Below are 27,310 nucleotides of genomic sequence, written 5' to 3'. Positions count from 1 at the left end.
TCCTGCGGACGTCCATGTGCCCACCCCTATCGATAGCTGTACACCGAACACCAGCAGAAGGCAAATTGATTTGTTATTGTTAGCATTCGACTTGAAAGATTGTGGAAAATCGCCGACAACGAAAGCTTAGCTTCATTGTGAACACAACTTTCTACCATTTTCTGTCATAAAAATTCCTCGCGATAATAGAGGCATCGCAAACCCCTTTTGTCGGTGCTGAAAAAGGGCAAATTTGAGGGTGTTTTCCACGCACCCTCTAACCAGAAAATGCGGAAGAGATGAAAAATGTTGGTCGGTTCCCTCGGGCGGTTTACTTTCTTTTGTTTGAAACATGTCCACTCCTGAAATGGAGATCTTCGGTATATGTTCAGCCAAACACAGAGTGCTGGGTTTAGCACCATTGTTACAAAAGCATCTGTGACGTTTACACCGTAAACAATGCGCGCCACTCCAGCGCCGTTCATCCGCTACTATTAGATCATCGGATTTTATAGCAGATCTTCTCGTTTCCCAAGGAACAATCTCCCGAATTTTTCAAATCTGACCTGGCAACACTGCCCCGAACACCGATAACGGCAGGGAAGTTGCGCGAACGCTTTGGACGGAAGGTTTTTTTCCTTGTGGTCGAGCTATAGTAGTGGCAGGCGAGCTGCATAAATATGCAGTGTTGCCCAAGGAGTATGGCTACAGCCACAGATTAGAAATAGCGCTTTTGGTGTTTGCCAAAGAGCAAATTAACCTGTATCAGACAGATACTGTGCTTTCCCCGATCGCGATCGGTTGTAACTAAAATGTAAAGATGTAAAGCAATGCAGTGTGCCCTAAATGTGTGCGCATAAACTATTATAAAGTAAGGCCGATTTGATTCTTGCAAATTTATCACGGTAGTGGTCAATTTCCTTATACCTGACTTTGCTCAGCTCAGCTGCCAACACTGTAGCAGAGCAGAGGAACACTACATAGTAGTGATGGGTCATGGCAGTTCCTTTTCGGGAGGCAGTTCACCGGAGCTCGCTCACCGAAAGGAGTCGTTCACCAGGAGTCGTTCAAAGGAACGACGAGGCCACGGAGCATGCTCTCGGACGAGGCAGTTCCTTTTAGAAAGGCAGTTCATTGGAGCTTGCTCGTTGAAAGAGTCGTTCACGGGAGCTACCATACCAACACAGCTCCAAGTTGGTTTCGTTGGGCGGGGGAGGGGATGGAAAGAATTAGAGGGGAGGAATCCGCCTTCGCGCAAGAATGGAAGAAAACATAAACAGCTACTAAAGTCACTCCGGCTAGAGTTTGGACTTGAGGAACCCCAGACTTGTCGTCTCCACTTGTGCTAGTGTGAAAAGGGGGGGGGGGGCGAAAGCGGTGTTGCCAAACGTCTGAGAGTCTGATGTTTTTTTTGTCCAGTCGTACAGGACATCTTTTCCTGTCAACATACACCCTTCGCTCGCTCGCATTTCAGGCAGAGGCAGGGAGGCGGAGACCCACGCTTTCGCTTGCTACCCCTAGGCAACCGGCTTCGCCGTGCTTGGCCTTTTTGGGAGTGGATTCTCTCGAGGGGGGGGGGACGATGAGCTACGTCGAGTTCCGATTACTCAATATTATCCATCCTTTATAGTTTATATTAATTTCATTGTTGTCTACACAGCGATATCAAATAGTGAATTATATATTGATTGGAAGTGAACGAACATTATGTGTTTTACTGATATCCTCACAAGAGTATCTACAGAATGTTTAGTAAGATCCTGAAATTTAGGTTGAATTCAGAATTTATGTAATATTGAATGGGTGATTGGGTCGAGGGGGACTCATGGGGCTGCAGTTCCCTCCCGAAATTTTGAGAAATTCAAAAGTTTCAACTAAAAGTATTTTTTAAAAAAATCAGGAAAACCAAATTGGTAACTGAAGAACCTCTTAAATCATCATCCCTCCCTCATTGTTGAGCTACTGCAGCATTGCTGTTGTAAACAGAGTTGCACGCATAACTAAGCGGAAAACCGCCGCTATCAACAACCAGCAACACAAGACGGGACCTCGCTCGCTCTCGCGCTCTCTCTTTCTCTCCCCCTCTCCCTCTCTCACGCAGGTTCGTAGGAGGGAGTCATCGACTGGGAGCGTTGGCAGCATACAAGCAAAGCTCACGACTCCTGAGGAACTACCACTTGTCATGGCAGTTCCTTTTCGGGAGGCAGTTCACCGGAGCTCGCTCACTCAAGCAGCCTTTCAAAGGAACGATCAACTCCTCTCGATGCTGGTTTCGTGCAGCTGAAGTGAGGGGGGTGGGGGAGGATTTGCTGGAGTTAACTTGAGTGAAAAGAATTAGGAGAGAGGGAACACCGCCTACTACTCCACCTACCACAAGAAAACCAGAGCACGTACACAGCAGAAACAAAACAAAACACCGTCGCTCTCTCTCGCAGTCATGAGTCATCGACGGAGCTGGAACTGCAGGAGCGATTGAAAACGTACACTCAAAGCTCACGACTCCGAGGAACGACCACAGAGGAACTGCTCGTTCACTCCGAAGGAGCGAGCAGTTCACAGTTCCCAAGAGGGAGTCGTTCAAAAGGAACGACTCGTTCACGAACGACCCATCACTACTACATAGATGTTTACTAAATTTATTTTGCGGTAAAGGCAAAATTATATCTTGCTACTTAGCATAGAATTCAAGTTTAGGTAACATTAATTATCATTCAATAGAAGTGTTAAGTTTCTCATTATCTTTATGCGAATAAGAATAGTCTGAGTATGTTTCAAATGTGTAATATCCTCTCCATTAAGATCAATTGAGATTATAATATAATTATTACAATGTAAACAAACCATATTGAAGAACAAGTATATACTGATTTTTATTTGTCTATGCCCCCTTCTTTTTTCCTTGGTTCAATTAACGACCAGAAGCGATTGGCATGTTATGGTTGTCAATAACAAAGTCTGGTTCAACAAGACGTCTGTTTTAAGAGTAATTGCCTGGACAAGCAACATGGATGTAAAACAATTAGTATAGATCGACCACAAGGAAAAAAACCTTGGGACGAGCAGTCCCCGCGCAACTTTCCCTTCTTCCCTCCACCTCGGACCATAAGGAAGCATGGTTAACTCTCCCCCTCCCTTACTCGCGGGGGTATGGTGCACATGACTCGCGGGTCTGCGCAGGTTGTTTTGCTCGTGGTTCCACTATAGTTAAGTATCCAAAATATTTTATTAATACTTTAAAACTAATGCCTCATGTTCTTAGGAAATCCATGCCCTTTGCAATTCTTTCACATCTATAATTTCAAAATATACACAAATAACACATAAATCATGCAAGCAATTATTTTCACTTGTGACCAGTGTGTAAGTAATTGCACCCTATTTAATCACAATTTAATACTACACTGTGGACTAGTGCAAAGGCTACCACCCATCCAACTAGCATAATCTGCATAATGCATCCCCCACCTGCTTAATTGTCATCATGTTAAAGCATGCAGACATTCCCAGGGGCTACAAAGCATCTCCCACCTATGGCCTCTTATGCATCACAAAACAAACCAATGATATATCTTGTAACAACACTTATATTAGTGAAATCTCCACCGAAGCAAAAGTAGCATGTAATTTCACATTCTAGTGGATAATGCTGTTGTGTCTTGCAAAAATATAAACAAACTTCCTGGTACTGTTAGATTCTCACATTTCGTTGTTCCACTAGATGAATAACATTCACATGCTACATGTTAGGCTACTTCAATAAAACTTGGGTGAAAATTGAATTGATTCAATGAACATACTGGTTATAAGCCTATATTGGTAACACTTTACTATACCGGAGACGGATTTCTTCAAATTTACAGGAGAAAGTACTTACGCAAATCATTTTCTGTAGCATTATTTTCCTGTAGTTTACGGTTATTACAAGCATAAGAAAACAGTTTTTTCTTTGTGACGTTTCATACATACAAACTATCCAAATATTTAGTTGAAAGACTTGCTATAATTAAACAACAAACACCATTCAGTGTTAAAAATGCATATGAAGTGAAACAGAAACTAAAAAATATTGTTTGGAATAGTGAGTATCGTATTGCAAGTTTTGATGTTGAAAATTTATATCCTAGTGTCCCAATAGAAGGTGCCACAGATGCATTACACAGATGGCTTATTGAGATGAAGGTTAACCCAGTAGAATCATGGGAAATGGTTCGATGGTTTACTGTATGTGCAAATTACAATTACTTTATATTTGATGGCAAAATCTATCAGCAAAATAATGGTCTATCAATGGGAAACCCAGTATCCGGAATCATCTCCAGCATTTTCCTTCATTACATAGAATCTCCAATTGTTAATGCAATAGGTGCGGATATCAAACTCTACATCAGATATGTAGATGATGTGCTAATTATTGCTAAAAATGAGAACACCATCATGGACGTATTTAAATCGTTAAATGAATCACATCGTCGCATAAAATTCACTTGCGAACCCATGAATAACAATGTAATTTCTTTCCTTGATCTGCAAATTAAGACAACTGACTCAACAATTCAAACATCAGTCCATAGAAAAAAATTAGCGGGGGAAAAATACATCCATGCCAAATCAGAACATTCGCGTATAACAATGGATAACATATTTTTAATTTTTTTCCTGAGAGCACAAAGACTATGTTCTAATAATGAGGATATCAAAAATGAAGAAGAAAGGCTCTTTAATATAGCAAAAGAAAATGGCTTTCACACTAACAGAATAAACCAAATCAAAAAACAAGTTGCAAGAAAACTAAAGGAAAAGAGAAATACAGACAAAGATGAAAAATCTGTTGAAAAGAAATTTGTGTGCATTCCATTCCACAAGGGATTCTCACATAAAATTGCAAACATTTTTAGAAGTTTTAATTTCAAAATTGTTTTTAAATCACCAAGAAGTTTGGAATGTACATTTAATGAATTCAAAATGAGAAACTCGCTACCAGATGTGGAAACCACAGGAATATATAATATAAGTTGTTCATGTTCAAAAGATTATGTGGGACAAACAGCAAGGAAAATGGCAATAAGATGGCACGAACATGATTTGGACATTATAAATCTAAACCCAAGAACAGGTTTGTCAACTCATATCATCGAAGAGAAGCATTTGATTAAAAAGAGAAGGGTTTTAAAAAGATTAACGGGAAACACAGAGTTGAATGTCTGGGAAGCCTCGTTCATTGCAGAAGAACACTGGAATAAGTTAAATAATGAAAATGGTAACATAGATCCAGTGTGGAGTTTTCTTTTTCACAAATGGAGTAAGCCACCATCTTTAAAATTTAATGTAACAGAAAACATCAAGAGACTTTGTGAAAACAATGATGAATTTGAATTACCTGATGATATTTGGGAAAAAAAAAAAATTCTAAAATAAAAATAAAATAGACTGCTTTTTTCACAGTTAAGTTACTATATTACAACAATGTAACATTGACAACATCCATTATATAACAGATTCTTTTTGTTTAAAAATTACTAACCATTGTTATAACTGTATCTTTAGTCAAAATGAAAATAAATGTCTGATGAAAGGAGCGTGTGTTCTCCTGAAACGTCACAAAGAAAAAACTGTTTTCTTATGCTTGTAATAACCGTAAACTACAGGAAAATAATTCTATCATGCAAGCAATGCGTACATACAAGAAAAACTATTTTCTGTAGCGTTGTTGATCTTCGGGAATGTAGTTTTGATCCATTTTAATGAGAATGCATGTGGTTTTCTACGAAAACCTATTTCCAACGTGCAGTTGCTGCTGCCGCAATTTGCTTTCTGCACTAGAGCACAATACGCTCTTGTATTGTCCGTATATGCTAAATTGAACGAAAGGGGTGCTAATGGAACCTAACCTAACAGGCCTAACCTAACCTAGTAGGCATACCTTGTTCCCGTGATGGTTTGTGGGGCTATCATGAATTTTTGGACTAACGTCAATGGTTTTTGGGGCTACCCGTGGATGGTTTGTGCGAAATAAGGAACAACAGTAAGTACTCGTTAATGTAAGAAATAGACATTGTTTTCGTTAGAAATTTATTATTTCACCTAAAGAAATGTTCTGCAATGCAGAATAGTACGTTAGCAATGTAAAAAATTGCAAAATAAATCATTGATAGGTGTCTCTGGTATAGTAAAGTAGTAACCCTATATTAAATTGCTTATGTTGAAGCTATTAAAGTATGTGTTCATAAGTTGACTAGGCTGACAGTGTATATATTTTGCAGTTCTGGGTGATTGTACTGCATTGAAAAGCAAAGATGTTAGAGGTCACATGTAATGATCGACTAGGAAAGAAGGTCAGAGTTAAATGCAACCCCGATGATACAATTGGAGATCTAAAGAAACTTATTGCTGCGCAGACAGGAACACGATGGGAGAAGATTGTCCTTAAAAAATGGTACACAATATTCAAGGACCACATCAAATTACAAGATTGTATCCTTTTTTGTTTTTAGAAAGATAAGGAAAACTGTGTTTTGTTTTGTTACTTTCGAAATGTTTTTGTTAAGTTTTTCTGTTTTGGTAATAAATAATAGGGCTAGACTCTACTTTATGTCCTTATTGCCTTTTGGTGATAACTGATGGGAGTTAACAACACTGCAGGCTTGTCTTTGTGTCTGCATTGTGAATGCGTGTGCTTTGCTCGTTTGCGTTCTGCGTGGTGATTGCTTCTTTGCGTTCGCGGTGCGTTGTGCGTGTGTATGGTGCATGAAAAAGAACAGGTTCCAAAAACTTGTAGATAGTGTAAAATACGTTTGGTAAAAATTTACTATCCTTCGGACACCTATAACTTCTTCGTTTTGTCAATTTTTGACATTCGTACTTACCTATCTGCTTCGCGGAACATTCCTTAAGGTGTATTGACGTTTTTTTAATCAAAGTAATTGCAATTTTTCACATTACGAGTACTTCTTTCTCATAGTCTTTTCACTTGCCTGAGACACAATACGGCGCGTACACCTTCCCACATAATCGCTCGTCGTGCTTGTGTTTTGTCAATTTTCATTCCTTATGCAGTGTTTCAACCTTCGGAATCCAAGAAATACCCGTGAACAAAGCTCATGTGATCCTTTTTTTTCTTCTTTTTTCTCTTCGCATTGTTTTATGAAGAAAATTTTCGCATTGTTTTATGAAGAAAATTGTAATGTTTCGTGGCGCTATCCGTCCGGAATCGATGGGAAATTTAAACTAAAAAATTATTTTCGTTTGAAATTTTTGAGTCCAAATTTCCCACCGATTCCGGGCTCCGCCCCTGGGGTAATTGCCCTACTGCCCCCAACCGCTAACGCGGCCCCGCATCCACTACGCTCCGCTCTGGCTCCCCGGCTTTCTCTATAGAGTCCCTGTTAAAGGCATGTTAGAAATTGGCCGGAGTCACCTGCCCCCAAATGAGCCCCAAACTTTTAAATTTGAAGAAATCCGTTTCCAGGATACAGAAAACTTACCTGAATTTCACCACGCATCCACGACATGTCATATTAGGCATATACCCACAGCCCATTCCTTCTAACGAGTAGCTTACATTCACTGCCACATTTTCGACATTCCTTTCCTTTCTTCACAATCCCATGTTCAATTAAATTAAAAAACCCACTGGATCTTCCACACCCGGTACGAATTTCAGCATGCATCAACGACACGTCATGTTTCTAACTTTCGTTGCAAACACAGACAGTTCGAAACACTGGATACCCAATGAACATGAACAAAACACAATCATGACGAGTGATGATGTACGAAGGTGTACGCACCAAAGGCTATTGTCCGTCGGAGAATTAATTTTCAACAATGAATATGAATTTCCCCTATCATACATTCCCACATCACACAAAACACCTTCCCGATGTTAGACAATACTACAGGAACTTATTACGGTAAGTAGTTTCTTCTGTAGAAATGAAGAAATCTGTCCGAACAATAGTAAACTAGTACCATACGTTTATCCCCATTAATAATTAAGTGCATTGTTCAAAACCGTGCTTGCAGACAGCCGGCATCTCTACGGTTAAGTACCTATTTCTTTTTACACTTTCTGTTCACGTTAGCCTCAAAAACTATGCACGGGTAGCCCCACAAACCATTCACATTAGCTCCAAAAACCATTCACGGGAACGAGGTATGCCTATGAGGTTAGGTTAGGTTCCATTAGCACTCATTTCACCCATAAATGTGCGCTTCATCATCAAAAAAAATCCTCAGTTCGTTCAATTACGCATATCCAGACAACATCTGTTTTTATCGATTTCCTCCTCCAGGTAATTTTTTCTCACTTCGGGATTTACGTTGTTGAATTCCTTATACAATAAGCTTTCCAACGACATATGACACGTATTTCTTAGGAAAAGGACGTAAAGTAGAGTCTTACCAATAAGTGTGTTAAAAGGTTGGTTTCTGTACTTTAAAACAATAAAATTATGCTAAGAAGCACTGTACAGGGTGTTATATTGAAACATGAAGGTATGAAATACAACTTTTTATATATTTACAATGTTAGCACCAAACTAAAAATGACCATGTGCAGTAACAAAACTTGTGAAGTAGTACCAACTTAGTATACAAGTATGATAAAGTTCATAATTGTTTTTGGTCTAATAACAGGTTTAACCCTTAACAACAAATTCAGATGAAATTCACGATGGAATGAATCTTGAGCTGTATTACCAATAGATGCACTGTGCTCTGTGTTGATGGGGAAATGTTATGGACTTCAGTTGGGAATCTTCACTTTTGTTCCTTTGGGATAGACTGTGTGGAATTGGGAAATCAATTTGTTTTCCAGCTCTCATTACCTGATGGCGTTTGTCATTCCCTCTAGACATGTTTAGTGACACATAAGAACTGCAGAGAAGGAAATGAATTTCAAGAAAGCTTTTTTGCTTTATTTCATTGACAGTGTTGCCAGTGTCAGAAGATAATGTAAGTGTCGCCACTGTACATTTTTTTTTATCACAAATAAATTTTTTAATGAAAATGTCTCATATTTCTCTAAGTATTTATTTATGAGCACATATTGGTTTCAATAATTGGTGCATTTTTATGTAAGTATATTCTCAATAGGAAGCCATTTTGTTTAAAAAAATATATACTATCAGTCTGCGGCGGCTCTAAGTGGAGAGCCGCTGTGCCATGGCTCTACCCTCAGTTAAATTAATACATTTACGAACGAGGAGATTCAAATCTTGTAAGCGTTCCAGCTTACGGCCGCCTCAATTCCTGCGCCGCATCCCCAGCTGTTCTCTCGCTTGCTCTGGGCCAGCATAATCTGGCCTGAGCGCAGAGGCATCAAAAAGTCTCCGCAGTTAACGAGCGAGGAGGTGGGGTGGTAGCCCAGTGGCAGCCATAAGACAACCAGCCGTGCCAGGTCGCGTTGTGGCACGACGCAAGAGCTTTCGCATTGTGTTGACATAGTTGCAAACTTCACAGAGAAGTGACTAATCCTGACCGATTTGTAATACTCGTTGGGAGAAGTAATTCGCGAGAAAGATACTTTCCTGCATACGTGACAAGAACAAACGTAATTTATATAACCATTTAGATAGATGCGTCTAAAGAGCCAAGAGCCATCCAGACATTTTTGTTATCGATTTATTCCTTAAGAAAAGATGTATCCCTTGCTCTCACGCACACAGACACTCATGTGTTGCAACTGACGTTGACAATATTGAAGACATTTACTGCACAAAAGAATTGCCTAAATATCAAAGGGAATTCGCATCACCAGCGGATTTTTTACTTTAATATCACACAGAAAATCTATCAGTATAAGAATTTCACTTGGAGATATAATTCAATTTCTTGCATTGAATTCTAAAAATTGTAGATCTACAGTTCATTTAGCAGATAATCATATTTCAGTTGTTAGTAACACGGATTGTTGATGTACCGTCTGCTGTGCTGGGGTTGCAAATTATAAACAAAGCATGGCGAGAATACCGTGATCGACTCAGTGTGTCTAATTGTTCAGTGTTTTTCTTTTTAGTGAAAAAGTGTCCAATGGTGTGTGAAAGGAAGGGTAGTTAGTAAAGGTGAGTCAGATTAGAGCATTATTACATACACAGTTTTCGAAGGTACTATACAATATTAAATTAAAAGTTAAACAACTTGGCTGTCCCACGCCAGATTTAAACATCAATTCTATTTAAAAATATCAAAAAAATGGTAAAGGTGACAGGCATCGAAATTTTAATAGTCGCATTTATTTCCTATAAACTCTGGCCGACCTCCGCACAGCATGCTACGATGCCAGGGATTGCGGGTTTGAATCTCAGCCTGGGCATCGGTGTGCTTTGTGAGTGTTCACTCATCCCTATCTTTGAGATTAGCCAAGAGTAGTACAAATGGGAAGTAAAATAAACCAATCTTAAGTACTCTGAATTTTTGTCTGCAATTTTACTAAACAAAGTTCCATTAAAATTACCTCTTTCATTAGATTTCTATGACATATGGTAGCGAAAATTTTTCTATTTCTTGATCACTTTGGCACTACCCATCATACTAGCTGCCAGCCGCCAATGCTATCAGTATTTAGTTCCTTAATAAAATTGAATTGTTTATATCTACAATGTTCACTATTCGTTATAACGTATGCTCTTAAAGTATAATTTTTTCTTCACATAATTGTACAGGCAAATTACATAAAATAGTGGGAAAAATTCCCAGAGATGAAATTTGATACACAGCTTACACCAAGTTGGCCTATAAAGATTAGTGTTAACAAATTCCAAAAATAAGGGTCTTGGATAAGGTGTGTGAATAGAATTTTATTTTCACCCAGTAGAATATTTGAGTTGTTGATAATAGTTTACCATGAAGATATGGCCTGTTGGAAGGGAGGTTGACGCTTGGATTTGGCAACACTGAATGGTGAATACTGCCATATTTCATACCTGAACAGGATTGTAAAATCTAGCTTTTATGCACAGACACATGCCTAACATTGTGGAATGCATGGTGTCTGGTAGCTCTTCTACCTAGCCATCTCATTTCATGCTCGCTGGTAGTGTGTCTCATTAGCTGCACTGTTGCAGGTATAAATATAATTTTTATCAACTTTGCAGCCAACCTCATCCATGGTGGAGTGGTTAGCACAGCATGATATGATGCCAGGGGTCCCTGCCTGGGCATAGGTGTTCTTTGCGAGTGTCCCTTCATCAATTTCATCATATCATTAGTCAAAAGTGGTAGGAAAGTGACGCTTTTGTAAATACTCAAATAATGTAAATATGATACAATTTATGACTGCGAACACACATTTACCTGAGAAAGGTTGATATAAAAAACACAAATTGTTGAATAATAATTGTAATATATTCTGTAATGCTTCAAATTACAAACATTGTGCAAGTACAAAATCAGATTTTCATGGAAATTGTGCTGCCTTTTTCTGCACGTTTCAATTTTTCTGAACACAATAAGCTACTTTTTGAATTGTTAAAATCGTAATAAATGTTCACTGCATAAAAAGAATGTAAAAAATTGCATTGTTACAGTCCTGTGTATTGACTAGATACATGTGTGTGTGAATTATTGCTTATATGAAAAATATTTGTAAATCATTTTAATAATTTACGTATGTGACAAACTCCGTTGTTGTGTGTGAACTATCAACTGTGTTGTTATAGTAAACCATCAAAAAAAGAAGGGAAGATAAGTGTTTTCATAATTCGTTGTTGACAATCAAATATCAATATCTCTGTTTTTTTGTTGTTAATACATCAGTTCGGTTTCTTTTTTTATCTGGATATATAGTTCACATCCAAAGATATCATGCTGCAAAATATAACAACCTCCAGTGGTAATTCTATTGGTTTTCTAGTGAGTATACATATGTGTAATACATACATTGTATATCATTCAGAAAAGAAACTATGAGCATCATACAGTACTTAATATTATGAAAAACTATCAAGACTGATGAAAAGCAAATTACTATGGCTGCTTCCAAAATGAAAGTTGGCTAATTTAAACCAAAAGTGACTTCCATTTTTATATTCTTTACTATTATATGCAAATATAAAGCTGATATTTAAGAAAGGTGCCTTTCTTATTTCTTTACTAATGTAATTTATATAGTTACTAAAATGGCACAAGAAGTGAACTAGAAATATGCAAGACACCAAACGGTGATTTAAGTTATATATTATATATATTAATATTTGCACGTGGTCTACTTTAACTACTTTAAAAATATTCATTCGCTTTGAAAAATATTTCACTTCAACATAAACATCTACCCCATGGCGCAGTGGTAGCATCATTGCCTTGTAATCAAGGGGTCCCGGATTCGATACCCGGAGGAGGCACACGTGGTTCGGATCCCACTTTAAAAAAACTGTAGGTCCATTCTCGATTAGCCTTACTGTGCATCAAGTTGACTTAAAACGGCAACTCACACCAAACATAAACATCTGAACAATATTAAGTATTAGACGTATTATAAACAACCATGAATAACTTCAAAATATATTTTTACTCCTCTCAGTACATCTTACAGGCTTGAGCTGATGCTGAAGGAATTAATAAGCAATATACACGCATAATCATCTTACATTTCTATGTGCAATTTTACATCACAAAAATATTATTTTTGTGCTAGGCTACCAGCAAAAATTTAAATATATTTTTCTACAGATAACAATTTCTGATGTCATTGCTTGAGGCAGAAAAAAAGTGAAGTATAAGATTAATACATTTTCACAAGATGTACATGATATATTTTAGACAAAACACAATCTAAGGCACTTCCTTTATTGTAGTTCCCTTACAGATTACGATATATACAAATTTTTATATGCTGAATCTACTTATATCATCTTAAAATTGTTATTCACATAGTTTAAGACAAAGAACCTTTTCAACTCCTCTTCAGATAAAATGGCGCTGTCTTTAATCCATAATTTTATTGACTGTGACATTTAATTCTTAATGGGATTGAACAATACCAAGACTGACAAGATTTAAATAAGTAATTAAAATAATTCTCCATGTAACTACATATGTTCTGAAGCATATTTTCACAAGTTCAGGTTCATTCTTAATATCTTGCTGATGAAGTAAACTGTTATTATGCTAGTACAATATTGCTATTGCATATATACAGTACAACATAGTTAATGTACAAAATTTACAGAGGTCCTACATGACAAATTTTATATTTCTCCAAAGTAGAAGTATCGCACAATGTTGAGAGATGAAAAATATTTGCATATTCACAAACATAGTTGCCCTTTTATCTTGCTCCAACTTGCCAACAATTAAGCTTACTCTTGTGGACATCCATAACAAAACTTTTTCACTTCGTGACCTTTTTACTAACCCCCCTCCCCCATACTTACCAGACATTCACCACATATTTCTTTAATACTTATTTCAGAGTTAATTTTGTACTGTATATGACAAGCTACTATTTTCATTATACAGTAAAACTTCTCCAAATGGACACCTATAAATTATGGACATTTTTAAATTCCTCGGCAGAAATACATGGGGTTTAATGGCAATATTACTTCTCAATAACGGACGTGGACACTGAAAACTACCTCCCAACGCAAATAAAACTTCTTAATAACAGAAAGCCTGAAATAAAACAGGTCGCAATTCCTGGAATTCGACAACAATGGCCAGTATTTCAAACTAGCGTGCATTGTTTCATGTTACACCAAATGTATTTCTTTTTAAAAGAGTAGACAGTATTCATTGTGGTTATCTTGAGAAGTGTGTGTCACTACTTCTGCTATGATGTCTACGATGTGAAAAGACAATTGTAAAGAACTTTAAGATTCAGAAAAATATAGATGATTGTTTTGGACAATCTGGGTCTGGCCAGAAATAGAGCCTATTGAAAATGAAAGAGTATTTTGAATACAGTAATTTAACAAAGGATTACACTACGTGTACTGTATTTTCTTTTTTGAAATTTGTAATGTAAGTAGGGATACTTAAGTAAATTTAAATTCACCGTATGTAGTACAGTATTTTGTTTCTTGATTGTAGGGGAAAAAAAATATGTTTGTAAAGTACGTACTGTAATATGCTTATCCTATTGTGTAACATCATACACTTTTTTCTGAATAGGGGACACTTCTTAACGGACATTTATGTTTTCCCCAAGCCTGTCCGTTATTGATAAGTTTTACTGTATGTGTTTATTTCATTGAAAACTTTATTACATTTACAATACCCTACGACAGTGTTTCTCAAAGGGCTTCCTGGGCCCCCTAAGCTGTCATGGATCTTATAAAGTAAAAAAACAAGGTAAAGTGCATATAACACCGTGCTATGAATGTGCACTTAATTATTTTTAGGTGATGTGATCAGCACCATGCTCCGGCATGTTAAAATATCACATTTGGAGTCCTTTTAGGTTGTCCTTATTAGTTACACTTCGATACATAGAGAGATTGATTTATAAATGAATAAATGCAGACGTATGGCAAGATATATATATATGCAGTCAACTTCATAAACGACACTTTGCTATAACCATTGTATTCACTTCTCTCTCCCATGTAATGCAAAACATACAATACATTCAACACCACATGTTTACAATACAGTTATTGTGCACTGATCAACAATTGTGATTTAGTGTAATACCAAACTTCATACCTTTATAATGGAACCAGAAAAGTACAGGATTTACAAACCAATACTGTGACTTACGAACAAAAAAACATTAGAGATGTTAAAGTTGGAGTCATATGTGCTAACTTTGGAGAGGCAAAACACTTCCTGTAAATTTCTCTAGAGAGCATATATTATACCAGGTGTTTGAGAAACAATTGAGGAGGTTACAAAAATTTATTGCAAGTTAACTATTCAACGTACATTAATGAAACCAGTCCAGAACGGACAAGGAACGCAAACAGTTTGTGTGTGTGTTTTGTTAAGCTGATAGTTCACATTCCTGCCGCTAGGTGATACTCACATAACTCACAGTGTTTTGTTTAGCTGCAGCGTGCATTTTCTGTTGCTGTGCAATGGCTGCTACACGTGTTGCAACAAAAATCACTGACCTAGTAGTGTGAAACTCAAAAACGCAGAACGATTTCTCCACACGTGTAGCAGCTATTACACAACAACAGGAAATATGAGCTGCAGCTGAAGAAAACACTTCAGAGTTATGTGAGTGTCGCCTAGCGGCAGAAATGTGAAATACCAGCTTAACAAAACATACATACACACACACACACAAACTGTTTGCATTCTTCATTTGTTCTGGACTGGTTTCATTAACATAAGTTCAATAATTTACTTGCACTAAATTTTTGTAACCCCTCAATTCTTTTTGAAACACCTGGTACATATATAACAGCATTTTGATTATAATGACAATTTTCATAGAACATGTTTCTATATCTGCATTTACAATTGTAGCTGCCAACCTTGTTTTGCCACTGTACTTCCATTGGAGATTGAGACTGATGCATACAAACTGTACATACATGTATGCTTGAGTAGCACCCATGTTAAATCATTATACACTTTCTGTTATGGCTATGTTATTACTTTAAGAAATGGTGATGTGAGGTCAACATTAATATATATTATGTAAATACAGTGGGATCTTTATTATATTCTAGAATTTAAAATATGTAATGTAAAATCAGGGTTTATTATTCATATTTTCACAAAAACAACATGATTTTAAAGTTTATCTCTGAACAAACATATGAACACATGTAGATGCTTCTACTAACTTCACAAATTTATGTAAGTTCACCATTTTTGAGCATGTGGTGATTATGTGTGAATAAAATGCAAAAATATATACATACCCCCACTAATTTGCTAATAAAGTCCAGTATAATAAAGACTGTTAAAAAATGACAATTGTATGACTTACAATTTGAGTTATTTGGAGATGTAAAGTTTGCATAGACTGGGTTTCTCTTTGTAACATGTACATTTCAAAAACTAAATTCCGTAAGATTGTATCCCTCTTTAGTGGCTTATATTTCAGTATTTCACAAATAAACTACTTGTACATACAGTAAATACATACTCACATACCCCTTGTACAAAACAACATATGTAACACACTCATAAATTCATCAAAAAATTTACATTTCAGTTGATTATAAACATCTGAGGCAATTATGTTCTATGCTTGCTAAAACTCTCTCTCGAAACGTAAGTGGCAGGGATATTTTACTTCCAAACTAACATGCTTCACATTCAACTATTGTTTACATTCTGATTTTTTAACTATTTGGCAATTCTCTTTCCATTAAGTATAATAAAAGTACGGTGATAAAAAAACGATGCAAATACAAGAAAAAGATCTCATTAAAAAAAAATGCATCATGAATGATATAAATTAACTATGATAATATATAACTTGCCCAAGATATTTTTAGTGAGGTGATATCGAAAAGTAACTTGTTTCAATTTAATTGCAGATACCAGGTAATTTTTTTTCCCAGATTTTTTTGTATTTTGCATGGCTTATAAAATGCTGATTAAAGTGGATTTTCAAAAATTTTGCACCAACACTGGGCAGAAGAAAGTGACATGTGATTAAATGCCCAAAGTTGTAATGTTCTGAGTATCTCCTACATAAGGCTATGAATATCTTCAAAATTGGTTATATTGGAATACTTATACATGTGTTCATGTTTAATTTTTAATTGTTATTGTATTCAAGCATAGTAAATTAATAAATGTATAATTATATATACAACATTGACCTATAATTCACTGCAAGGGAATTTTCTGTAATCTTTCAGTACATATTTTCCATTAATTTGTATCATGCATGCTTATTCCTTGAACTTAAAAGTTAACTTCCCAACAGCACTATTGCAGTTATAATTTCATATATGTTTAACTACATATTATTCACTATCACTAAAATATTTTCTTTACTATGCTTCCTGTACCCTTCATACTAGCTACAATGGCACGATATGTTCTGAGAGAGAAACAATTATATGTGTATATGTACATGGTAACAATTGAAGAAAAATTAACTTCCAAGCAGCTCTTGATTTGGGGTTTAAAAGCATATACTGGCTCATGTTTTTTAACCTCCTCCCACACAACACATATTTATAAAGAATAGACGTTAGCTTAACATAACAATTGTTATGTTAGCAGCAAGAATGTGTATACACGTACGAGGGGGTGCTGAAAAGTTCGTAGCCCAACCCAGAAGGATTGCACGTGGAATGATGAAACTTTACAGTTTTAAAGAACATATCGTGGTATGTACACATGCAAATTTTCATATTAATAGCGGAATTGTTATTGTGGTTTTCAGGCCCCTGAAGTGATGCATGTGTGCCCAGCCAGCGAATTTCACAAACATCGAGATCAGAGGTGTCATCAAATTTTTGTTCCACCAAGGAAAGTCGCCGAAGCAAATTCATGAGGAAATCAGTGGAACACTCCGGGACTCTCCTCCATCATATGCAGTGGTGAAGAAGTGGGTGGCACAGTTTAAACGTGGCAATTTTTCAAGAGATGATGCTCCACGTGCAGGAAGACCAAAAACAGTGACTGTCCCCAAAATCGTGGATGAAATTCATGACCTTATTCTTGAAAATCGCAGAATCTCAGCAAAACGTGTGGCAGAGATTATGGGCATTCTCGGGAACGCGTTGGTACCATAATTCATAATGACTTGGACATGCGCAAGCTCTCGGCAAAATGGGTTCCCAAAAATCTGTCAGCAGATCAAAAACGTGAAAGAGTGAGGACATCAAGGGTAGTCATTGCCCATTTTGAACGCAATGCCGACCAATTTCTGTCACGGATATTAACCATGGATGAAACATGGTTGTACCACTACGATCCTGAAACGAAACAACAGTCAATGGAGTGGCGGCACTCAGGTTCCCCTTGTCCCAAGAAGTTCAAGAGGCAGAAGTCGGCTGGGAAAGTGTTTGCAACATTCTTCTGGGATAAGGATGGAGTCGTACTCACAGACTACCTGCCCAAGGGTCAGACATTTAACGTAGAGTATTACTCTGCATTACTCACAAAATTGAAAGACAAATTGAAAGTGCAACGCCGCGGAAAAATGAAAAAAGGAATTCTGTTTCTGCAGGACAATGCCCCTGTCCATCGAGCACTGCAAACACAACTGACATTGCATGATCTAGGGTTTCAATGTCTAGATCATCCCCCTTATTCCCCAGATCTAGCTCCGTCAGACTATTTCCTATTCCCCAAACGCAAACAACACTTGAAAGGATGCCATTTTGGATCTGATAAGGAGGTGATTAGTGCTACGGAACAGTGTTGTGTGGAACAGCCTTCAGAATTGTTTTTCACTGGTCTGCAAAAAATGGAGCACCGTGCAAAGAAGTGTATTGAACTTCGGGGGGAGTATGTAGAATAACTGTAAAATTTCATCATTCCACGTGCACTCCTTCTGGGTTGGGCTACGAACTTTTCAGCACCCCCTCGTAGGATGTATGTATTATTTTTGTTCATTGGCTCATATTTGGTATGGTAAGATATGTTCTTTTTTTTTTTTTTTTTTTTTTTTTTTTTTTTTTTTTTTAATATATATATAGAGAAAATCAACTGTAATATGTATTTAGGCAGAGTTAGGATATTGCTTGAAATATTTGTCATGAACATACACTTTTCTAGTCCCTACTTTCAACATTTAAGGAACTTCTCATGTTAGCTACCAAAGACTAATTTATAAAAAACACTAGTCAATATATTGCTCTACACTTTATATTATACTCTTATGTAACCCTTGTTCTGCACAGCACAACTACATTTACCGCCCAGTCTTCGGCTTAACAATGCATCAACAAGAGCTATTTAAAAATATATATGTTTGGAACACAGTTTTCACAGCCTCTTGTATACTTGCATCATCTGATGATGTGAGGAATACTTTTTGGTTCAGTCTTTGTGTTAACCTACTGATCACCTATCACTTCTCTTGGAGCACAAGGTTTCAGTCTTCTGAAATATTCTCATTGGATTTTAAAGAACCCTTCATTCTGAGTGTGTAGGCCGAATTTTAAATCTGTTGCTTTACAATATTTAGAGAGCAAATGACTTGACTCAGATTGTACTATGAAAAAGTATTTTTGTATATACATAAAGAGATGCATAAGAACTTCACTCTGAACACAAATATTACCAGAAACAATGCATAAATGCCGAGTGCAAAACAAGGGTGCCACACAATAAACAACATTGTTTAAATTTTCACAAACACTCAACAAAAATAAACTATTTAAGTGAACAAATTATCTAAAAAATTTAAAAAATGCAACACTCGTTTTGAAAACTAGAACACTGGTATTATCTAAAAACTATTGTTGTTAAACCTTATAAAATTACAAACACAGTGTTCACAGTAAAGCATTAAATTTGTGCTCTTCTTTCTTGGCACACATTTGCATCATGTTAGTGTGGTCGGGCTAAATGTGTATCACAGCTGCGGCTTCTTGAGTGAGTTGCACGCATTGGTGATGTGGGCCCTTTCATTTCCGAATTGACTTTGATCTCTTCAGTTCTATGATCTAAGAAGTCCTGGATGTGCTGAACAATCAGTTCAATTGCAACTGAAATGACAATGGTTATATTTATGAAATTAGCATGATATCTAGCGTAACAATCGCAGGTACTGCGGAGCATAGAAATTTCAGCAAGAAAAGTGGATCTGAGGTAAGGTGACCAATTATGGGGCATAAAAATAATGGAGATTGAGTTCTGACGAATTTTGCACATTTTTAACAGTGCATCATCACTCTTGTAAATGTTCATAGAATGGATATTAAATAAAAGAATTAATTTACATACAATATAATATACAGGTTACAATGCAGAATAAAAGTATACGAACTTGCATGTTTCTTAGTCCTAATCTATATGTATTAGTAGACTGATGCTGCACAACCAAGCATATTTTTTAAATCTTCTCGTGGAAAATTAAAAAAAAGAGACACTTTCAACTACACTCATAATTAATAGCTATCAATAGTTCTGACTTAATTAAGCCTAAGCTGGTTTGATTTCTCTGATCAGTCCATTGCTCATCAGTGAAAAAATTCTTTCAGTGTCAGCATTCAAGCTTGGGATGCTCAAAACAAAGCCTAAGATCTTACTAATGTGTCACATCAATTTGTTTGTTTCTTAAAGCACTGAAAATATTGACCCATCTTTGTTCTACACTTCCTGGTTTTACCACATTTACAATCTCAGCACTTTTTGCACTAGAAAATTCTTCATACAGGCTGCCCTCATTTACAAAATCAAAATTAAATTCTTTTACAATGCTATGCAAGTGTATGAAAGAAAGTTCAGATGCTTAAATATGCAGGATCTTCAGTCAGCTTAAAGGTTAGTATGACTCGTTGAACTTGTAATATACGAGGGGGTACCCAAAAAAAAAACGAGTAACGCTGTGCTGGGCGGAGCTTCCGTAGTATGAATTTTTCCCGCCAGGCAAGCATCGAGCAAGTCGTCGTGAGTTCAGTACACGCAGTGGCTTCAACGGGGAAGGTTGTCTCTGGTCACGGTGATTTTTTTCGTAAAAGCAGTTTTGCTCACACCTCATTTTTTGTGATGGCCGATGTAAGAGAACAGCGTGCGGATGTGAAATGTTGTTTCCTGCTCGGAAAAAAATCCGCAGAAACGGTTGTGTTGTTGAACACAGCTTACAAGGACAGCGCTATGGGGAAAACTCAAAGTGTACGAGTGGTTTTCTTGCTTCAAGAAAGGTGACATGTCGATTGATAACAAACCCCGTTCTGGACGTCCATCAACTTCCAGAATGGACAAATGTGTCAATAAAATTCGTGAACTTGTGCTCAAAGACCGACGAAGGACCATTGAAGAGCTGGGGAAGTTATCTGGACTATCTTGGAGCTCGGTTCAGTGAATTTTAATGGAAGATTTGGGAATGAGAAGGGTCGCTGCGAAATTTGTGCCTCGGAATCTGAGTGTCGAGTGGAAACATGCCGTGCTTTGAAAGAAGAGCTCCAAGCGCAAGTTTTTGGCTAAAAACAGAATGGCTCTCTTGCCCCATGCCCCTTACTCACCTCACCTTGCTCCGTGCAATTTTTTTTTGTTTCCCCGAATGAAGAGGGACATGAAGGGATAGCGATTTGACAACGTAGAAGAGGTGAAGAAAAAAACGAGGAAGGAGCTGTCAACAACACGAGCAGCATCAAGAAGGTGGCATGTCTATTTATTCTATAACAATCTGAACCTCGCGGCTATAAACACCTGGATTTTATTTTGTGCATGTAATTCTTTGCATATTTCATGACGGTGCTATATTTTGAACCTCGTGAGCAAACTGAGATCTCTGTACTGTGCGACAAAGCAGCATCCCGAAGTTCTTCCTTGCAGAAGGGAAACAACAACTAGCAGCAAACATCGTCAGTGCTTGTCCTGCCGCAACAAAACTCAAGATTTGTGTTCGTCGTCCAACAATCCCACCTGCAGGAAATGCCCAGGATGGTGCATCAAATACGTTTGTTATAAAAAAGTGTGTAGAATAAGTGGAATACATAATGTAAGTATAGTGTTTTTTTTTTTAATTATGCTGTATTTTCCTTATGGCGGTAAGAATCATTTGTGTTTAAGCATCAAGCCCACCACTGGAACATGTCTGTCAAGGATTGTATATTAAGAATTTTACATGCAAAAAATATGTAGAATGATTTCAATAAATTATATAACTATATATTATATTGCCATATAATACCTAGAATTTCCTTTCCAGATATGTTGCGGAGTCACCTAAGTTCTAAGAATGATGTTTTCGCTCTAAACAGAACGTATATGTTATTTTTATATAGCAGTCAAAAATGACCACTGCCGTCCTTCTAAAAATCCGTCGTTCTAGTGTTAAAGCAAGAGCAACCCTGTCAATGCTGTTCTTGCATCTATTATCATTTCATTGTTTCATTTGATTTTAAAAACAAATTTTTCCTTGCAAACGTGGATGTGTAACATGGAAAGCTGTAAGAAATACAAGTATTCATAAATATATCCTTTATACATAAGATTTCTCTTGGGAATTAGATGGCCAAGATTTATAACCTCTCAGTGGCATGGTTTGCAGACCCTAACGTGGTATTACAAAGAATCGACCTCAATTGTTGTGAACAATTGAAGTGAAAATAACATTGCTTTTGTGGAAAACAGTGTTGCCAAATCTTTGCTTTAGTAGTGAAGTTCCCATACTTCATTGTGTGCCAGCAGGTCATGCATGAAGATTCATGCTCTAACTCCTGATGAAATGCAGACATATTAGAGGATCCTGAGTTTCACAAGACTGTTTGTGATGACCATTTCGATAATATTGATGTTGTCGTTTGCCTACCAGATATTGATTGACAAGGAAGAAGATCCGATTATGATATTTCAGAAAACTGAATGATGTGCCAGGATCTCTTGAGATTCAATATTTCAGGTTCACTTGGAAAGAGAACACAGGAGTGATTAGTGACGAAGCAAGAACTTTCCAATTCACCATCAAAGAATGGTGAAAAAGTTCAAGCAGCAGCTGCTTCTTTTATCAGGCAAAAATACATCTCAACAGAGGAAATCTTAGAAAACTGTAGAAGGAAACCAGTGAATGGAGGTAGATGCATCCACAATATACGAATGAACCCTCACAAGGGAATGTAGCGGAAGATATGAAGAAGTGTATTTTGCCTTTAACACCAAATATATGCCTTCCAATCAAGGGACCCTTGTTCAATGCCCAGTGGAGACACCTAGTGACATAGGCGTAACTTGGCAGGGGCAAGGGGGTCACTTGTCCCCACCCAAAAAAATTCAATTTATTAAAATTTACGAGTTAGAGAACCTGAGGAGTAATAGAGAGTAATATTTGTGATTTCACAAATGTCACGGTTACTTAGCAAATAATAAATGGACTCTATTTTTATGAGATGAATAACATTTCGAATTTCTTCTCTCAAAGTTAACTCCCCCCAGGCTTGATTCAGTCACCTCAAAATTATGCCCATACTTAGTGGTTCGAATCCCACTTTAAACTGTAGGTCCCATCCCAGTTAGTATTTCTGTGCATAAAGTGGACTTAAAAACAAACAAACAAAAGAAAACACCAAAAGAGCTATTTCGAAAGCAAATGGAAGGAAACAGATAGCAATATTTCTTCTAAATGATAAAGTTATACCGTATTCAACCAGTGTCGGCATTCCAGGATGGCACTTTTCTAGAAAATAAAACTAAGAAAATGCTTTTCTGATATTTTACTATTGTAAATAGTTTTCAAGTTAATAAAAGAAGAAAAACAATAATTTGAGTGTTAATGGGATAATCCACTACTAACCTTACCACAAATTTTGAACTCATTTTTTGTATCATTAGGTTATAAAAAAATTTCAGTGCTCCCGACATGGTCAACCTGAAAATTCAAGTACCTATAAGCATGTACAGTGTGTGTTAAAAGTCATGTAGTATTCTAAAAAGCTATAACTATAAAAGTAATACGTTTATTACAACAAAATACTGTTGTTGTTTTTTTACAGATGAAAATTTAACATTTTGTACTGCCCACACTGATGAATGACGTGCGATCACGTGATTCCAAGATGACATCAATGCAGGAAAAAGCTCAGTGCGTGTTATGACTTGCAGAGTTAAAAATCTTGTGTTTTGGTTCTGAGAAAGTTCCAAACAACGTTTGGAAAAACCTTTCCATCGGAGACAAGTATCCAGAGATGGTACAAGAAGTTTAAGGCTACGGGAAGCGTTGCAGATTTTCCATGTTGTGGGAGGCCAAGAACGAGTGATAATGTGGGTGATGCAGTGAAGGAGAGCATTGAAATATCTTAAACTAAGATCCTTGGAACTGGGAGTGGCGAGGTATCTTATTCAAGAAAGTGAAATCCAGGCCCTACAAGTTGAGATTTGTGCATGATCTGATAGAAGAAGACTGTAGCATGAGGAAGGAATTTTGTAAATTAATGTTAACCTGATTGAATGGTGATGGTGGTGATGCTCTTCAGTCTCTCATTCGTTCCTCTGATGAGACCATGTTCGATGTTTCGGAAAAAGTGAATGGACACAATTGCCGAATTTGAGGGGGACCTTGAGAATTTACATGAGTTTGAGACACATAAGCGGGATAGCCCCAAGGTCAATGTGTGGTGAACAGTTTCCATTGGCCACCTCATTGGTTCATTCTTCTTTGAGTACATGGTGAACGGTGCCAGCTACCTGAACATGTTACAGACATTCCTTGTCCCGGAACGTCAGAGGTTAAAGCATCATCAATGAGGTTCGCTTCCAGCAAGAAGGTGACCCCCCCTCCCCTTTCCACATACACACTTTGCCCTTGAAGTTTGCAAGTTTCTTGATGGTCAATTTGGGGAGAGATGGATTGGCCGCAGAGGACTCACACGGCCACACCTTGGCCTGCAAAGTCACCAGACCTTGTGCCATGCGATTACTGGCTGTGAGGACATGTCAACATGTATGAACAGAAACCGACAGATGTTGATGACCTGAAGTTCAAGATATGTGATGTGATTTACAACATTCTGGACAAGCACTGCCAGAATGCAATTCTCGGATTAAAATGAAGAGATTGCAAGAGTGTTTGGACGTGAATGGTGCCCAGCTGGAGATTTGCCAATGAACCAAATCACATCAAACATTAATTCTAAAGTGTCCTCTGTGCAACAAATAATATTTTGTTGTAATAAACCTATTACTTTAAAAGCTACAGATTTTTAGAATCCTGCAGGACTTATAAAACACACTGTATATGTCCGGCACCGGGCATCACACTTTTAGCTCCGGCTACAGAATGTATGCAGGTTCGAGTCTCCTGGGAGAAGTGTAACAACTTTTCCTGAGATTTCAGCCTGTGTATGGGACCAGTGGCCACCCACCATCATGAGGAAATTGGGGAGCTACGAATAAGTAGTGTAACTTGGTCATGGAAACCTACGACGGACTGGGGGTTCATCGTTCTGACCACACGTCACCCTGAAACTGGTTGATGATCACCCACCTGCAGAGATGAGAGATCATCCAACCAGTTGCGAGGTGGCTGGCAGCAGAGACCGCGAGTGAAATTCATTTCAGTTCGAGTTCTGTTTCGGGTCAGACTGAGTCCCCCCTCCCCGCTTTATCAGTTCTGGTTTGGTGCTGCTGACCGAAATCAGACAGGAAATTCAGAATCAAACTGGAATTGACGCTGGCAATTTCTACTCTGGCCCAGACAAACCGAAACTCGAAGTTCCTCGTACAACAGAATTCTGGTTCGCACCACTTCAGAAACCATTTCGACATATCGGTTTGAGATTACAGTCCATGCCACAGTGGAGGTGAATTTTGGTCCAGAATAATGGTTTGTGTGACTGAAATTGGCCAAACTACTGCAGAATCGGTTCGACCTTCGGAATGCCACAAAGCTGTGAGGCACGCAGAGAAAATGTGATTCAATGTGTACAGAGGACAAAGACCAAGCCGTTTAATTTGAAACACTCGCTGGTGCCATGGTTGCCATATCTATTTATTTTTTTAAGATAGAAACTTGAAAATAAATATGCTGGTTATATGTGCCACTTTGAATATAGTTAAAGGAGAGAATTTAAAGTAATTGAAAATGCAGGGTGCCAATTTTAACCTTTCAATTTTTGAAGGCAGAAAGTTGAAGAACAGAATGCTGGTTATTTATCCTACTGTGAATACAGCCAAATAGGAAATTTTTAAACAATTGGAAATGCTGGGTTGTCATATCTAACCTTCTTTTTTAAACGAGTAAGTTGAAATTCTGTATGCTGTATATTAATGGTACTGCACATATAAAAAATAGGGATGTTTTACACCACCCAAAATGCAGGGCTGCTAAATTTTGTTTTAATTTTTGATGGTATACATTTGAAAAGCAGTTTGCTGGTTATAGCCCTGTTTTACTTTGAATACAGCCGATTTTGAAAATTTTAAATGATATATCATGTTATTTTTATATTTTTAAAGCTATGAAGTAAAATCAGTATTTAATTTTTATTTATGCTACTGCGGAAAAGATTTATTGATGTTATTCATTGATTGTTTTTATTTTGCGTCACTTTTCTGGCACTTTTCGCTAATCGCAATGAGGATACATATGATATTATAAAGGAACACTTACAAAGAATATCCATGCCCAGCCCATGATTCGAACCTAGGACCCCCAACGTCGCAGCATGCTGTGATATCCACTCTGCAACGGAGACAAAAGCAATGAAATAGCGAGACTAAAAATACAGAAATGACGGTTTGCCATATTTAAAATTTTAATTTTTGAAGCAGAAACTTGGAAATCGATATGCTGCTTACGTATGGTAATGTGGTTTTAAGAAAATTGGGGCAATTTGGAGACAAAAAAACAAATACAGTGTTACTTTATAACTTTCTGAATCCAGGAATCTGGAAATGTTGTACTGCTTAGCTATCAGAAACCTAACCAAATTGTGAAATGTTAAAAAAGTACGGTGATTATGACTAACTTACTTGAAAAGTAGAAAGCTGGAATATGCATGCTGGGAGAATATGGCCTCCCGATAGCGAAGTGGTAAGGTTGCTACCTTGTAATCAAGGGGTCACGGGTTTGATACCCGGTTGAGGCACAGTGGTTTGGATTCCACTTGAAGTTGTAGATCCAGTCTCGCATAAAGTGGACTTTTAAGAAAAACTCAAACATGAACAGGAAAAGTGAAAATGAAACTTATACTTAGATGAACGGACAATTGATCAATGCTAATTACTAGGGCAAGGATTTTGATGACCTTAAAAATTACCAAAAAATTACCTTTCAAAAATGCATTTATGAACTAATGCCCTATAAACTTAGAAAAATGTCCTAAAAATTCTGAAAGATTTTTAGAACAAATTTGTAAACTACCAAGAGAAATTCAAATTACAAATTAACGTTACAGTATCTATCACACGTTCATTGCGTATGGTAGTACAAGTAAGAAAGGTCACTTTTTGTCATCTTTTACACTTTAAGTAATGAGTTGCACACAACAAAAATCATATGCAAATATTCAAAAGTGAATAATTGTGGGTTGTCGGACAATAGAGTTGCATTGTTACATAACAGCTTGTATCAACAATACTGCACAGAATGTATTTGTTTCTTCAAACACAGTCGTTCAGAACTGCACTGTAGGCAATGAGACGGGAGTCGGAAGCTCTCTCCTTCAAAGGGTTACATTTGCATGTAAAATGTAGAAAAATGCATAAGATGACTTTTAAAAGGCAGAAAATGACAAACGGTTTAAAAAGTTCAGAAAATTACCTTTACCCAAAAAAGGGTCAAAAAATGCCCTAACAAAGGCATCAC

General features: G+C 37.1%; 2 protein-coding genes across 7 annotated transcripts in view; one reads left to right on the top strand and one right to left on the bottom strand.

Annotated features, from left to right (window-relative positions):
• Window positions 1-758: 758 nt before the first annotated feature.
• ubl (Ubiquitin-like protein 5) lies at window positions 759-8,989 on the top strand. 5 transcript variants are annotated; one of them, XM_083144290.1, is made up of 4 exons: window positions 910-963; window positions 2,603-2,625; window positions 6,240-6,450; window positions 8,639-8,989. In XM_083144290.1, the coding sequence occupies exons 3-4, from the start codon at window positions 6,273-6,275 to the stop codon at window positions 8,680-8,682; spliced, it is 222 nt and encodes a 73-aa protein (XP_083000416.1). In that variant the 5' UTR covers window positions 910-963; window positions 2,603-2,625; window positions 6,240-6,272; the 3' UTR covers window positions 8,683-8,989. The 5 variants fall into 5 exon arrangements, with proteins under 5 accessions (XP_083000417.1, XP_083000416.1, XP_083000414.1 ...); XM_083144288.1 differs by having other exon boundaries at window positions 945-963; window positions 2,603-2,673; XM_083144291.1 differs by lacking the exons at window positions 910-963; window positions 2,603-2,625 and adding an exon at window positions 759-850.
• A 9,544-nt stretch (window positions 8,990-18,533) lies between these two features.
• The window catches only part of Uck (Uridine-cytidine kinase), a 69,004-nt gene continuing 60,227 nt past the window's right edge, over window positions 18,534-27,310 (bottom strand). The window contains exons 7-8 of one of the 2 annotated variants that reach the window (XM_083144349.1): window positions 26,114-26,185; window positions 18,534-19,550 (exon numbers count right to left, since the gene is read on the bottom strand). In XM_083144349.1, coding sequence (XP_083000475.1) covers window positions 19,393-19,550; window positions 26,114-26,185 — 230 coding nt within the window. In that variant the 3' untranslated portion in view covers window positions 18,534-19,392. The remainder of the gene's footprint in view (window positions 19,551-26,113; window positions 26,186-27,310) is intronic. The other variant, XM_083144350.1, reaches the window with a different exon arrangement.

Source organism: Lepisma saccharinum, chromosome 23 (genome assembly GCF_977018435.1).
Source record: "Lepisma saccharinum chromosome 23, izLepSacc3.1, whole genome shotgun sequence".
NCBI lineage: Eukaryota > Metazoa > Arthropoda > Insecta > Zygentoma > Lepismatidae > Lepisma > Lepisma saccharinum.
This window is presented reverse-complemented; position numbering and strand designations above follow the sequence as displayed.

Excerpts from the sequence above, each read along its gene's own strand:
- ubl (XM_083144291.1), top strand. The coding sequence starts at position 6,273 with ATGTTAGAGGTCACATGTAATGATCGACTAGGAAAGAAGGTCAGAGTT. Across the intron at positions 6,451-8,638 it reads CCACATCAAATTACAAGATT|ATGAAATTCACGATGGAATG; the intron begins GTATCCTTTTTT and ends CAACAAATTCAG.